Source organism: Lepidochelys olivacea, assembly GCF_965140295.1.
Source record: "Lepidochelys olivacea isolate rLepOli2 genome assembly, chromosome: 1".
NCBI lineage: Eukaryota > Metazoa > Chordata > Testudines > Cheloniidae > Lepidochelys > Lepidochelys olivacea.
Genome location: NC_140411.1, coordinates 297,171,747 through 297,186,115, shown reverse-complemented (window position 1 = coordinate 297,186,115; position 14,369 = coordinate 297,171,747). Strand labels below are relative to the sequence as shown.

The following is a 14,369-nucleotide window of genomic DNA, read 5'->3' as shown; positions in this document are numbered from 1 at the left end:
TGAATAGTACCTCAGTTGGCAAATACCCCATTGGCTTTTCAGTTATATTATGTGAACAGGGCTCCTTGCAGAGTAAGGTACTATTTAGCGTGTGAGTAAAGGTGGTAGAATCTAGACCTTAATGATAACCTTTCTTCCACCATGAACAGTGAGGTGCTAATAGAAAGTCTTCTCCAAATAAAAATTAAGGGTGTTATTCTTTATTCTGTTTTGCTAGTGTAACTCCGTAGACAAAATCAGTCTAAAGGAGTCGAGAATCACCCCAACTGTATAAATGTATGTTGATTAACCAAGCTTGACTGTATTTGAAAGTGTGGAAGGACAAAACTAAGTAAATCCTGAAAATGTGAAGTGCAGTAAAGCACTTCGCCGTCAAGCCACTTGTTTAAAAGCTACAAACAGATGCACTACAATGTTACACTTCTGTTTACTTCTTTTTTTAGTCTTGGAAGAAGTGGAACAGACCATTGTTCCCAGCTATGGAACAGTGCCAGATCAGCAAAAGCTTCATGCTTCAGAGTGGGTGAGTACTCTTTCACTTTAAGTTTACCTTTAGATTTCCAACGAAATTAAAGTGTTTTGTACAATTTAAGGGTAGGCTTCCAGAAGAGTGGCTTTCCTTTTGCAGGTGCAGTTAAGTGCCTGCAGCTCAGATTCATGCATGAGTCTGAATAGCTGCATCTCTAACTAGACTGTGGCCACTGATTCGTGTAAGTCGGAGTTGCAGCTACTCCGCTTTGCACCGACACTTTACTTTAGAGTGCAAACTGTGATCTCCAGATTACACACAGAAATATGGAGGTCAGGCCTCTAACTGGTTTGAAAACATACCCCCTTAATTTCTAGGATATCTGTAATTTGTGTGCTTCATTACTCTACTGAGCATGTTTAGTACTGTTCTATTTAGGTGTTAACAAGGAGCCTATTGCTTTAAGCAACATACATATGTTGGTCAAATGTTATAACATGACAAAGTGCAGAGGAGCAATTTTTTAAGACAACTTAAAGGATTACTTCTTGCAACAACTAGGTCTAGAACACGTGAGGATTCTTGACTTCGTCCTCAGTAACACAGGAATCAGTTCAAGAAATAAATGTAGTAAGTAATCATAGGGGAAGCTAGTAGCTGCCCATAGTTAAGTTGCTTAACGCTTTCCTTTTTAAGCTGTGGATTCCACTAGCAAAGTGTGTGGGTCATGCCATTCTAGTGGATGGCCCACAGAGGATAACAGCCTACTATTGCTACCAGTTACTTTAGTACAGGGGTGGGCAAAATACAACCCATGGGCCAGATCCAGCCTATCATTTCTGTCCAGCCTGCCATGACTCTGGCGGTGCAGCGGGGCGCTCAGGCAGGCTGCCTGCGTGCTGTGGCCCCACGCCGTTCCCGGAAGCGAGAAGCAGCTCTGTGTGCTGCCCCCACCCCCAGTTCCATCCTCAGAGCTCCCATTGGCTGGAAACCGGCCAATGGGAGCTGTGGGGGTGATGCTTGCGGATGCAGGCAGCGCACGGAGACCCACTGCCTTCCTCCCCCCAAGGGGCATGCAGAGACGTTCCAGCAGCAGCCGGTTGCAGCCGCTTCCGGGAGCAGCGTGGTAAGTACCTCCCAGCCAGAGCCTGCACCTCGCACCCCCTCCTGCACCCCAATCCCCTGCCCCAGGTCATAACCCCCTGCTGCACCCAAACTCCCTCCCAGACTCTGCACCCCCTGCTGCACCCCAATCCCCTGCCCCAGCCCAGAGCCCCCTCCTGCACCACACTCCCTCCCAGAGCCCACACCGCTCACCCTCTCCTGCACACCAACACTCTGCACCAGCCTGGAGCTCCCTTTGGCACCCAAACTCCTTCCCAGACCCCACACACCCTCCATTAATATAGTAGAAATGCCCATGATAACTTTCCAAAATTCATGGAGTGGCCCCCTGTGAAAATTGTTGCCCACCCTTGCTCTGGTAGCTCAAGTGGTAGAAGTCTGTGCTGTGGATGTAAAAGTCCAAGCTCTGATGATGACCCAAGTTGCTGGTCAATATGCTTCCTTTTCTCCTATTTTTTTTTAAAAAAAGGGAAGTGACATCCAAAAACTCTTTATTAAAAAATGTTTAAGATTGCAAAGTCAAACACTCAAGTTAGAAAATGCCAGAAATAAGGCTGTCTGTGTCTTGCATATACATTATGATAAAGTCTAATTACATGATCCTACACGATTTCTTTCCACAAGACCCCTACCCTCTTCAATACAAAGGTTGGACAGCACTCTAGGAATGAATCAAGGTTGTATAGAGACAGAGCCTATTATGTGTAGGACTCCTCCTCCACTGTTTAGGAAAACTGGAAGGTGTGTAGTGAATGAGGCAAGGGGCTTGAAGAAGGGAAAGGATGGTCTTATGGTCAAGGAACCAGAATGCTGCCTTGGAGAACTGGATTCTGCCCCTGCCTCTGCCACAGAGTTTCTGTGTGATGCAGGGAAAGTCACTTAAACGAGGCTTTTCAAAGGTGACCACTACTGATGTGTTCCCTATCTTAAGGGTGTACCAGAAAAGACAAGGGCCAGATTTGCAGAAGTACTGAGCATTCACAACTGCAAGTGAAGTAGATTCGAGCTATGCTTTGAACAAATAAAGGGCTGTAAAAAATGTTAAGTACTCTGAAAAAAATGAGTCCCCTGGTATCTCAAGTTGGGCACCCAAAATTAGTAGACACATTTCCATTTTGGCTTGATCTCGGTGTGCCTCATTCCCAAGCACCCATCCCAGTCTATAAAATGGAGATAATGCCACTTTATCTCAGAGCTGAATTGTGAAGATAAATTCATTAATGTTCGTGAAGTACCCAGATACCATAGAAACACACAGGAGGAAAATAATAATATGTTCAGTACACAATTTGGATGGTATGCAGTAAATAAAGCCTGGGGCCAGACGGGGGAATAGTAATTGGTCATGGAAGTAAAGCCTATCATAATGCATACACTCAGAGAGGCCAAATGGAGGTTGCACAGGCAGTCTTAATTGAAGTATTTTCCAACTCGAGTGCTTGACTTTGTAACCTTAATGGTCTTTAATGTAGTTCGAACTGGATATAATTAACTTAGGCTTGAGTAAAGACTGGGAGTGGATGTGTCATTACACAAAGTAAAACTATTTCTCCATGTTTATCCTCCCCCCCCCCTCGTTCCTCAATAGCTCACCTTACCTGATCACTCTCGTTACAGTGTGTATGGTAACACCCATTGTTTCATGTTCTCTATGTATATAAATCTCCCCACTGTATTTTCCACTGAATGCATCCAATGAAGTGAGCTGTAGCTCACAAAAGCTTATGCTCAAATAAATTTGTTAGTCTCTAAGGTGCCACAAGTCCTCCTTTTCTTTTTGTTTTGGATGTAACAGTAGCCATAATATAGACTCATAGAAACATAGGACTGGAAGGAACCTCAAGAAGTTTTCAAGTCCAGCCCCTTGTGATGTGGCAGGACCAAGTAAATCTAAACCATCCTGATAGGTGTTTGTCTAACCTGTTTTTTAAAACCTTCCGTGACTTGGATTCCACAGCCTCCCTTGAAAGCCTATTCCAGTGTTTAACTACGCTTATATAGTTACAAAGTTATTCCTAATATCTAATGTAAATCTCCCTTGCTGCAGATTAAGTCCATTACTTCTTGTCCTACCTTCAGTGTACACAGAGAACAATTGATCGCTGTCCTCATTATAACAGCCCTTAACATTTTTGAAGCTTGTTATCAGGACCCCCCTCAGTCTTTTCTTCTCAAGACTAAATATTCCTCGTTTTTTTTAACCTTTCCTGATCCATCAGGTTTTCTAAAGCTTTTATCATTTTTGTTGCTCTCCTCTGGACTGTCTTCAGTTTGTCCACATCTTTCCTAAGGTGCGGTGCCCACAGGAACATGCACAGGAATAAAAATTTGGCTGCTTTCTGTGCCCCCCATAGCTGGAGGAGTTGGATCTTCCTGCCATGGCCCCGGGCCAGTGGAGCTGGCTCTCCCCACTTCTCCTTTGGCCCTGGAGGAGTTCTGTGCCTGCTCTGATTGCTTGCCCCTCCTTTGCACGTGCCTCTGGGTACCCAGAATTGAACACTACTCCAGCTCAGGCCTCACCAAAGCCAAGTAGAATGAGATTATCATCTCCCATGTTTTACATATGACACTCCTGTTAATACACCCCAGAATGGTATTCGCCTTTTTCACAGCTGCATCACACTGTCAACTCATATGCAATTTGTGATCCACTCTATCCCCTAGAACCTTTTCTGCACTACTACTACCTACCCAGTTATTCTCCATTTTGTAGCTGTGTGTCTGAAATTTCCTTACTAAGCAAAGTACTTTGCACTGGCTTTATTGAATTTCATCTCTTTGAATTCAGACCAATTCTCCAATTTGTCAAGGTTGCAATCTGTAAGAGAGTTAAGTTCAACAATTTCATGGGAGGAATCATCCCCAAAACTCTAACTAGTGTATTAGCGTATCCATTCAGATCATACCTTTCAGCCTGAGGGTACGTCTACACTACGTGCCGCTTTCGGCAGCGTGTAGAGTATATACGTGGGTAGCTCTCCTAGACCAGTATAAATAGCAGTGTAAACTGTGAGGCATGGCTTAGGCAAGTAAAGACATGCCTGAAGGGTGTACATATGTACCCGAGTACATACCCTGTACAGCTCTCTCCCTGCCCAAACAGTGCTTCCCCGTCTACACTGCTGCTTTTAGCAGTGTAGTGTCCTGCTGCTGGAGTCTTTCTCCATCGTAGGGAAAGATTCTGGTAGGGGGGAAAGGCTCCAGCTGCCTGCCCCCCCGCCAGAGTCTTTAACCAACGTGTGTAGCTACACGCCACAGTGTGGATGCATCCTGCTTTCCACATCTTGCTACACATACCCTACACGCTGCCATTAGTGGAGTGGAGTGCAGATGTAGCCTTAGAGGGCACCCAAAGATCCTGAAAGTATGAATTTCCCCACCCCTTCCCTTATATGGGGGCTGAAAACCGGTCGTTCAAGGGAGCGCTGGCTTCAGCCATATGTAAAGGTAAAGACTTCTAGCCTCTTCTTCATAAAGCTTAACAAATTTCTTGTGTCAGCTGCAAAAGTTAAATGAAAAATATAACAGGAAGTCAGCTGGATATCTAACCTAAGTTAGCACAGCACAGTCAAATGACTTCATCACATGTCAGCAGTTACCATCAGTTTTCTTAAGTCAAGGGGGTACTAATGACTCCCAGTATAGTTCTCTGTTCTAACTGGTGCAAAAGCTTTAGTTTTAGTACTGAGCTTCATTCAGTAAATAGAAAGGAAGCAGCTGTCTCCTTTTACATGTTGGGGTACTGAAACCATATAGGAAAGTTTTCCTTTTAACTGATGCTTGCTAATCTCATTGCTAAAAACAGAACTAAAAACATACCTTTGTTTTAGCACTTCATTACATTTTATTACACAGCAGGAGTCAGAAGAAAAACAGTTAACGGCGTAACAGTTTTATTGCTTTGTGACACGCCCCATTTTCCTCTGGTACACAAATGAATTTGCAGATTCCAGAAATAAAGGACTTTGGGTCTTAATGTCAGCCAAGTTGCAGTGTGCATTGGTCAATATGAAAATAAGAACACAATATCTTATTTTAAGTCTGTGATACTAAATAATTTTACATTTCTTTAGCACATTTCATCAGATGATCACAAAGCACTTGGCAAACAATGAAGCTTCACAAAATCCCCGTGTGTTCCATATTTTAATTTTATATATGGGGGGGGGGAGAGAGAGAGACATGGAGATTTCCAGAGAGGGCTGACGGGATGGATCACAGATACCCCCTTGGGAACTGACTTGATGTGCTAAGACTACCTCTGAGCCCGTTTTCCCTGGCAGCTTGGGACTTCAGTGCCCTGTCTGGTTGTGCCAGACATGTTAGCCTGCTACAAACACAGACCCAGGTCTGAACCACGTCCCCCAAAAGCTGCAGGCTTAACTGAAAACAGCTTAAGAAGTGTTCTTGTCTCCAACACTCAGATACCCAGCTCCCAATGGGGTCTAAACCCCAAATAATTCCTTTTTACCCTGTGTAAAGCTTACACAGGGTAAACTCATAAACTGTTTGCCCTCTATAACACTGATAGAGAGGTATGCACAGCTGTTTGCCCCCCTCCAGGTATTAATACATACTCTGGGTTAATTAATAAGTAAAAAGTGATTTGAGCCAGCTGAAGACCAGATGGAGGGGTCTCCCAGAGCTTTATATAGTTTCTCTTTTGTAGGTGGAAACCCCTCCCTCCCCCTGTGTAGAATCCCCTCTATGAAGTGAGCTGTAGCTCACGAAAGCTCATGCTCAAATAAATTGGTTAGTCTCTAAGGTGCCACAAGTACTCCTTTTCTTTTTGCGAATACAAACTAACACGGCTGTTACTCTGAAACCTCTACAGGATGGAGTTTTGGAGGCCCCTGGCAAGTCATCGCTTAGTTCTCTACAGGTTTCAGAGTAGCAGCTGTGTTAGTCTGTATCCGCAAAAAGAAAAGGAGTACTTGTGGCATCTTAGAGACTAACCAATTTATTTGAGCATAAGCTTTCATGAGCTACAGCTCACTTCATCGGATGCATCCAATGAAGTGAGCTGTAGCTCGTGAAAGCTTATGCTCAAATAAGTTTGTTAGTCTCTAAGGTGTCACAAGTACTCCTTTAGTTCTCTATAGGAATGTTTTCAGGAAAGCTCAGGTGTGGATTGGCGTCCTTCAAAGTCTATTGTCAGATTAAAGTGTTTCTTGATTGGGCAATTACTGAGAATGGTCTTTTCTCAGGAAGCTGACCAAATGCTTCCCTGATGCTACTTAAAATCAAACAAGTACACAGACAATATTCATAACTTCGAATACAAAAACGATACATGCATACAAATAGGATGAATATATTCAGTAGATCATAACCTTTGCAGAGATATGTTACATGGCATCTGTAGCATAAAACATATTCTAGTTATGTCATATTTACATTCATAAGCATATTTCTATAAAGCGTTATCGGGTGCAATGTCACAAGGGCTTCTGGAGAGCGCAGTGAGGAAGTAGAGTGCTCATAACTTGGCATTCTTGAACTGTATAAAGCCAAGAATAGGAGAGGATACAATCTTGGAAATGCAGCTACCTTTCAGGTTGCCCATACTGTCTTGGTGCACTGGCTCCAGCTGCATACTCAGTCTTCAGGCTTTTCAGAAAGCTTCTGTCATTGCAGGCTATGGTATTCAGTCACTGCTCTGCCCACTTGTCACCGAAGCCCAGAGTTTCTCTGCACTTGGTCTGAGCCCCTGACATGTAGCAGAAAGCTATGCTGGGTCTACCTGAAGGCTACTAGATGTAAGCAAGTAGCTTACCTCTCCAGCATTGGTCACAAATCCCTGACAGTCTGCTGCAGGCTGGTAGGCCACTGCTGGCATTTTTGATTCTCTCACTAGAAGTCTACCCTTTCCAGGGATGAAATAAGAGTCCAACTAAACAAAACACTCTTCTGAGCACAAAAGGGAACTAGCAGTCCTTAGCCAGCCCTCCTGAGCTTTCTGACTAAGTTGCTTGACCGTTCTCCAGCTTAAGAGTCTTTTCAGCCCTCCTGGACTTGAACAATTCTTTTCCCTTTTTCAAGTTTTACGCTTTTGACACAGGGTGTTTCCACACCACTATGGCAAGTGGTATCACAGGCAGAACCCAACACCCTCCCTTTAGCCCCTTTAACCCTGGAGCTCTGACACCTTGGGCTGTCTACCCTCTCCTCACAACTATCTTGTCTGTGTCCTAGGGCCACTTCCAATAATGGCCCAGAAGAGGCTGTAAGGGAGACCACAGAGGTCAAGTTCCTTAGTGGAGAGCCACCCTCTTCGTCTGATCTCTCCCTAGAGAGCTGCAAAACTGTTTCTATAGCTTTCTACTTCTTAAAGTCTTCATTGCCTTTTATACTGTCGGTCAGCTGTCTATCACCTGATATCGTCACATGAGCTTTCCTGCTCATTTTCTCCACCTGGGGGAACTACAACTCTTAGAGCTTCTTTGCCTTAAAGGGCCACGCCCCACTAATGTCCTGGCTCGCAGCTTCCTTTGTTAAAGGGCCCAGGACACTGAGTGACTGTGGATTAAAGCGAAGCACGCGAGACATCATAAAGGGACAAAGTGCTCTGATGGGTGAGGGCAGCTCCTAGCTTTGTTTGGAATATGAAGAAGTGGAAAGCACAAGAGTCTTTCTGTTCCCTGAACTGTTGCCGGGCATTTAACTATCTTTTTGTCTGTTCTATTGGTCTGTGCATTTTTATTTTGTGGCATCAGTTTGCCTGCTTACACCACAAGCTGTATTTACTTTTTTGAAGCTCTGGCCCAACAGTTGTTCTTGGGCAACAGAAGCTTACTGGGACTGTAGTCAGTACCAGGCTATAACTGGGGCATTACCTCCAGGATGAAGACATCTGCTCACTCCATCATCTGCAACATTGGATTTTCTTGTTGCCCTTTCTGCTTGCTGGATAAAACCACTATTCTCATTGGGTCCAACACCTGCCCTTTTGTCTTGTTCCTGTGTAACACCAACAGACGCCAGTCGTTGGCAGGATCAAACCTGGGGCCTCAGGAGCTTAGGGCATGAGCCTCTACCGCATGAGCTAGAAGCCAACTGGCTCTTGGCTAAGGCTGTAGCGCAGACTCATTTAACTCGCTCTAAGTGGTCTCGCTGCCACTAGATGGGACAGAACACCACACCAAAGTTACACCTGCACCACCACTTACAGCCCTTGCAGCATTCATCTTGTCATGGGGGATACAAAACATATCTCAGAAAACATTCCCAGTAAATGGTGAATGCTTTGTCATGCACAGGCCTCTGGTTGAACACCCAACAGGTCACTTGTTCAAGCACAGACTTGTGAAAGATTCGTACTACTTTAGCAGTGTAAGTTCTGTAGTCTTACAACATCTTTCCCAAAATCTGCCCTTTCCCCATCACTATGTTAATGCATGCCAGGGACCTTTTAATGTGAGCCAGTAGGGTTTACACAGGCCAGTCAGTGAGCACATGTTGGAGTACTTTAGAAATCACATCCCTGTAGTGCACGTTGCCACGTCATGTAGACCAGCCTTACAGCAACTTGCTGCTGTCCAGTCTACCCAACTCTTAGTCTGCATCCCTTCAGCCTTTCTAAAATGCTGCTTTCCCTCCTGCTGTTCTGCCCCCTCTCGTGTGCTTTGCGACTTTTAGGCCAAGGGACAATGGAGCCTTTGGGAATATTCCAGAGTAAAGTACTACTCCATGCAAGAGTGGCAGAACTAGGGACCTAAGTGATTATTATTTCAAGTGCCAACAATGTGTTTGGCTCTGTCTAATTCACACAATGAAGAAAATCTCTGGCCTGAAGAGGTCCCAAGCCATATGGACATTATTTTGTTTCAGTCTTTTTGAGTTCCTTTCAGACAGAGTCTCTCTCCTGCTGCCCAAGTTAAGTAGTTAAGCTCAGGGCATGACAGAAGGGTAACTTGTTTCCAGACTAACTTCTGACACCTGGGAACCAGAACTTAATTCCATGTCAGGCTGATGGCATCTGGCAACAAAAGGAAATTCAGCAAAGCATTATAGTTCTTTTGATTTTTAATAGAACTGTCTGAGTCGTAATATGGATCGTGAACTTGGCACTTGAATATCAATGAAAAAGCAGCCTACACTAGTGCAAAGGAGCTTCTGTGGTTTGGTGTTATGGTTACGTTATTCTATGTGTAAGGGAAAAATAATATAAAGATAAAGCAAAACAATGGGTCAGACTCTCAGGTGGTGTAAAATGACACAGTCCTATTGACTTCACTAGTGCTATAGGGATTAGGGTGACCAGATAGGCAGTGTGAAAAATCAGGATACTTTTTTTGCAGGGGTGTGGGGAGCATAGTTGCCTATATAAGACAAAGCCCCTAATATTGGGACATCTGGTCACCCTAATAGGGATTTACATCAGCAGCAGATAAGGCCCAGTGTATATATAACCTGATGTCCAAGGCAGGCACATTTTTACTACAATGGTAAATTACTGAAGAGCAATTAATCTTGTGAAAGTTGTCCTCTGTAATTTCAAAGATAGTGTGAGCTTGGGTTTTCTGCCATAAAAATGCCAGCTGGACAAGTCATTCCTGCAGAGGGTCTTGTCACTTAGATCAGCTTCTCTTAAAATATTGTGCTTGTTCATGGTGTAGTAAAAGATAAATAAACAACATTCTTGGCTTTTACTAGTTCACTCATTTTTCTTCATTCTCATCTTTTTACTGACCTTCCATGCCTCCACCCACGGACCATTTGAGTGTCCTGAGAAACCGGTGTAAATGTAGACACATTTCACTCTGGCTAATGCCATGTGGCATTGTTTCCATGAAATTGGAGTACAGGTGTAAGCTACTGCTGAAGAATGCTCACTGCTAGAATGTTATCCTTTCATCTTCTGCTGGAGAAATCTCGTGCAGCTAGATTTCACATATGTATGACACTTGTATGACAAAACATTCAAATAGCATTCTGCACCAGAGAGGCACGGTGATCTAGAGCACAGGACCGAGAGTCAGGATGTCCTCAGTTCCCCTACAGGTTCTCACTCATTCGCCACACGGCCTTGGACCATCACTGCCAGCCAAGTTATCCCAGACCTTGCTTGGTTGTTCAGGATAAACTCCCCCTTTATTTCCCTGTTCAGATTGCAGCTTTGTCCTGACAGTGAAAGAGCAAGGGCTGCTCGCCTGATACTCACTCACTTAGCAAGTAGATGGGAAGGAAGTGGAGAGAAATGGGGAGAGGGCGCAGCCCTGCCTAAGTGCCCCATAATTCACTTGCCATAGTAGCTAGTTAGGCTCACAGGGGCAGTAATTTACTAAATACAGAGCCAGAGAAGGGCAGAGGACACTGACTCTGAGTCACAATTTGTTGCTTTGTCTGGCTCCTAGGGCTCCTACACACCACTCTTTATTCAGGGCAATTGTTATTACAGGGTACAATTTCCGAAAGCACCTCAGTGAGTTAAGTGTCTAAATCACTTTTGAAAATGGAATGTAGGTTCCTAAATTACTTAGGTGCATTTGAAACATTTACCCACAGTCTAGCCCGTCACCTCTCATTTGGATTCCTTATATATAAAATGAGGATAACTGGTACCTATCTCACAAGAGTGTTGCGGTGATTGATTGATTGATTGGAGTGAACTGTATAGTGCTTTGAGTCTTCAAAACATGAAGTAATATGTGCTAAATGTAATTATTCACCAGGTAAAGGTATTGTTTCATACTGTTTAACGGTATTGATCAGTATCAGTCTGCTATGTATTAGGGCATTATTGTAATGTCAGACTGGAAGAGTGATATCTGCATCACTACTTAAAATGTATTAGCTGATTATGCTGAGGCTCTGAAAATTGGACCCATGATTATTTCTTCCCAAAGGGCTGTCAGATACAAAGGGCCTGTCTATAATCTTTGAGCTATATTAAGCTATTGATGTTTAGGCCGAACTCATTGAATTTGCAGCCCAGTTCCACTCATTTAATAATAGCCAGGGCTTAAATTCTTATAGAGTATTTCCTGGAGTCCCCCACACTCGTCCACTCACATGGTATAAAAACTCGGGGGTGGAGGGTTGAAAATATTTACCAGAGCTTTGTCTGAATTTAATCCCTGATAACAGTATTTTTAAGTGTCATCTTAACGGTTTTAAACCTGAAAATGAAAAGTAAGAGAGTATAATAATATAACATTATGGCTGAATAGATGAAATAACAACAAAAAATAAGATTTCAACAGAATTGTTAATTTAGCTGCATTACACAGATATGCTATTTTCTATTTTCCTCCTTTTTTCAATTAAATGTGTTGCTTAATCTGTTACTGTATGTTACAAAAGCTATCCAATAAAATATGTGGGATGTACAACACAATTGAGTTAGTGTGACTATTGGAACCTGAGTGTTTGCATTTCCCGATTTTTTTAACTTTGCAGCACTTAATATTACATTAATATAGATCTTTGTATTTCATAATTTTGATCTTATAACAAAATGATAAATACCCATGTTTAATCTGTTGTTTTAGTTTAACGCTTTATAAAGTGTGTAATGTGGAGAAAACTGGACACTATTTACAGTAGCTAAAAACATAAATTAAACAAAGGCTTCCCAGTGGGATTAAATTTGAAAAATGGGCTTTCAGTTATATTTTCACAACTGTGAACCCTTTGTGGACCTGGACTCACAAAGTTGCAATGAAATTGCTTAATCTTTCAGCTACATAAAAGGTGATATATATATGCATGCTATTGAAATGTAGGACACTGGGGAATGGCCAGCCTCTGCAGGCTTGTAGCGTTCTTGCCCCTCCCCATTATGATAGTCTGTATACTGTTACGTTCAAAAAAACCTCCACATTATTAAAAGAAAATTAGGTTGCAAAGTCAAGCACTCAAAAGTTAGGAAATAACAGATTTAAGGGTGCCCATGCAGCCTTCATTTGGCCCCTTTATATGTCTATCCTGCGTACTGAATGAGGTATGGGTCTTGTGGAAAAAGAAGTATGTGATCGTTAGGGCCGGTGTTTTCTGGAAATTGCTGCTGTTGCCATTATTTTTTCCAAAATGACTCTTCAATCCTGGAATCGCCGATCAGAGGGGGGAAAGGGTATCCAGGCTCATGTCGCCCTCCTCCCTCCCCCGATTTTTCTGGCCGGAGACACCTGACTCATCCCCAGGGTACAGGCCAGAAGCTGGAGGCTGGCTGCTGTTGAGACTCGTGGCCAACTTCTCCCCTCCTTACACAGGCCTGGGCTTAGCAAAACCTCTGTGGAGTTTCTCTTGGGCAGGCAGGGCACTTGGTGGTGGGGTCCAAAATGGCCGGATTAACTTTTTGTGGGCCTGGTGCCAAACATATTTGTGGGTCCCGCTGGGGAATGAAGGGGCCAGGGGCAAGAGCACAGCGGGCAGGGTGGATTTGATTTAAATCATGTTTTAAATCACTAGTCAGGAAGACTCAATTTAATCATGGATTTCTACATAAAAGTGCATTCTTGTTGGTTGTTATAACCTTAGTACATATTCTTCACAACTCAGAAATAGATGTAGGTTTCATTTTTACAAGGTACACACTATACATTTTTAAACAGAGTGATTTATTTTGAAAAATTTTCAGATGAGTTTTACAGCTATATCAGAAAATGAATGATTGTTTGGTTATTTCATTTACCAAAGATAATTGAAGCGGATATTTATGAAGTCATTGGGAGGTGAACTATCTCCAGTTCAACAGGTTAATCAATAATATTTGGAGGATTTTCTTGCCAGGCTGTATTAGGAGGAGAACATCACCAGACAGACATTTAAATTGTTTTATTTAACTGAAAGAACAATGTTTAGTATTCTGCATTTTTTTTCTTCAACAGCAAACATAATATTTTAACAAAAAAGCATATGTTCCTCGCTTCTCACATTTATCTCCAGACTTCTTCTCCTTGTCCAGATCTATTCCGCTCCCAACAGTCTTCTATCCATTGAACTTTTTGAAACTTTTCACTTTTAGAGAGAGGTAAGGGATTGACTCTGTGTACACAAATTTGCAGAGGGACAATAGAGTTGAGGTCTGTTATTTCTAACCTCTCTATATATTTATTTATTTATTTATTTAAAAACATTTTTGCTGTTAACAAGCATGTTACCTCTGGAGATACAAATCCACCGTTTGAGACCATCTTCTAGACCAGGGGTAGGCAACCTATGGCACGCGTGCCAAAAGCGGCACATGAGCTGATTTTCAGTGGCACTCACACTGCCCAGGTCCTGGTCACTGGTCCCGGGGGCTCCGCTGCCGGCCTGGGGCTCTGCAGCTGTCCCCAGCTGTGGCCCACTGGCCCCAGCCTGGGGCAGTGACGGGTGCAGACAGGGGCAAGGGGGACACAGCTCAGCACCCTCACCTTAAAAACTGTTCCAGTGCCACTGTACTGGGATATTTTTAAGTCCTGATTTGCTGCTTACATCACTATCATGGCACGTGGAACAGCGCACTGCATTTGATATTTGGATTAGAATGTACATGCAAGAACTGGGATCAGAATTTTCTGACCGATTTCAAGATTTCCAGTGATTTGGCCCAATGCTTTCTTTTCTAATTAAACCTGAAAAGTTCAACGAAAGCAACTTGGAATTGTCTGTATTTCAGTAGATGGGTGTTGAAGATTTTGAAATGCAGCTCATTCAGTTAAAAAGTTCAGAATTGTGGGCATCAAAGTTTGGAGATCTGCGAAGTGCACTTGAAGCTGCCGAGAGAGATCATGGCTTCTATTCTGACCTGCTGGATGTCCCTGTTCGAAGAAATTTTACTGTTTGAAGA

At 43.2% G+C, this 14,369-nt stretch overlaps 1 protein-coding gene across 2 annotated transcripts in view; it reads left to right on the top strand.

The window, feature by feature from the left end:
- Nucleotides 1–14,369, top strand: part of ANO6 (anoctamin 6) — a 135,939-nt gene that overhangs the window by 61,815 nt on the left and 59,755 nt on the right. For both annotated transcript variants that reach the window (XM_084621058.1, XM_084621059.1), the window contains exon 2: nt 444–523. In XM_084621058.1, the coding sequence (XP_084477184.1) occupies nt 444–523 (80 nt within the window). The remainder of the gene's footprint in view (nt 1–443; nt 524–14,369) is intronic.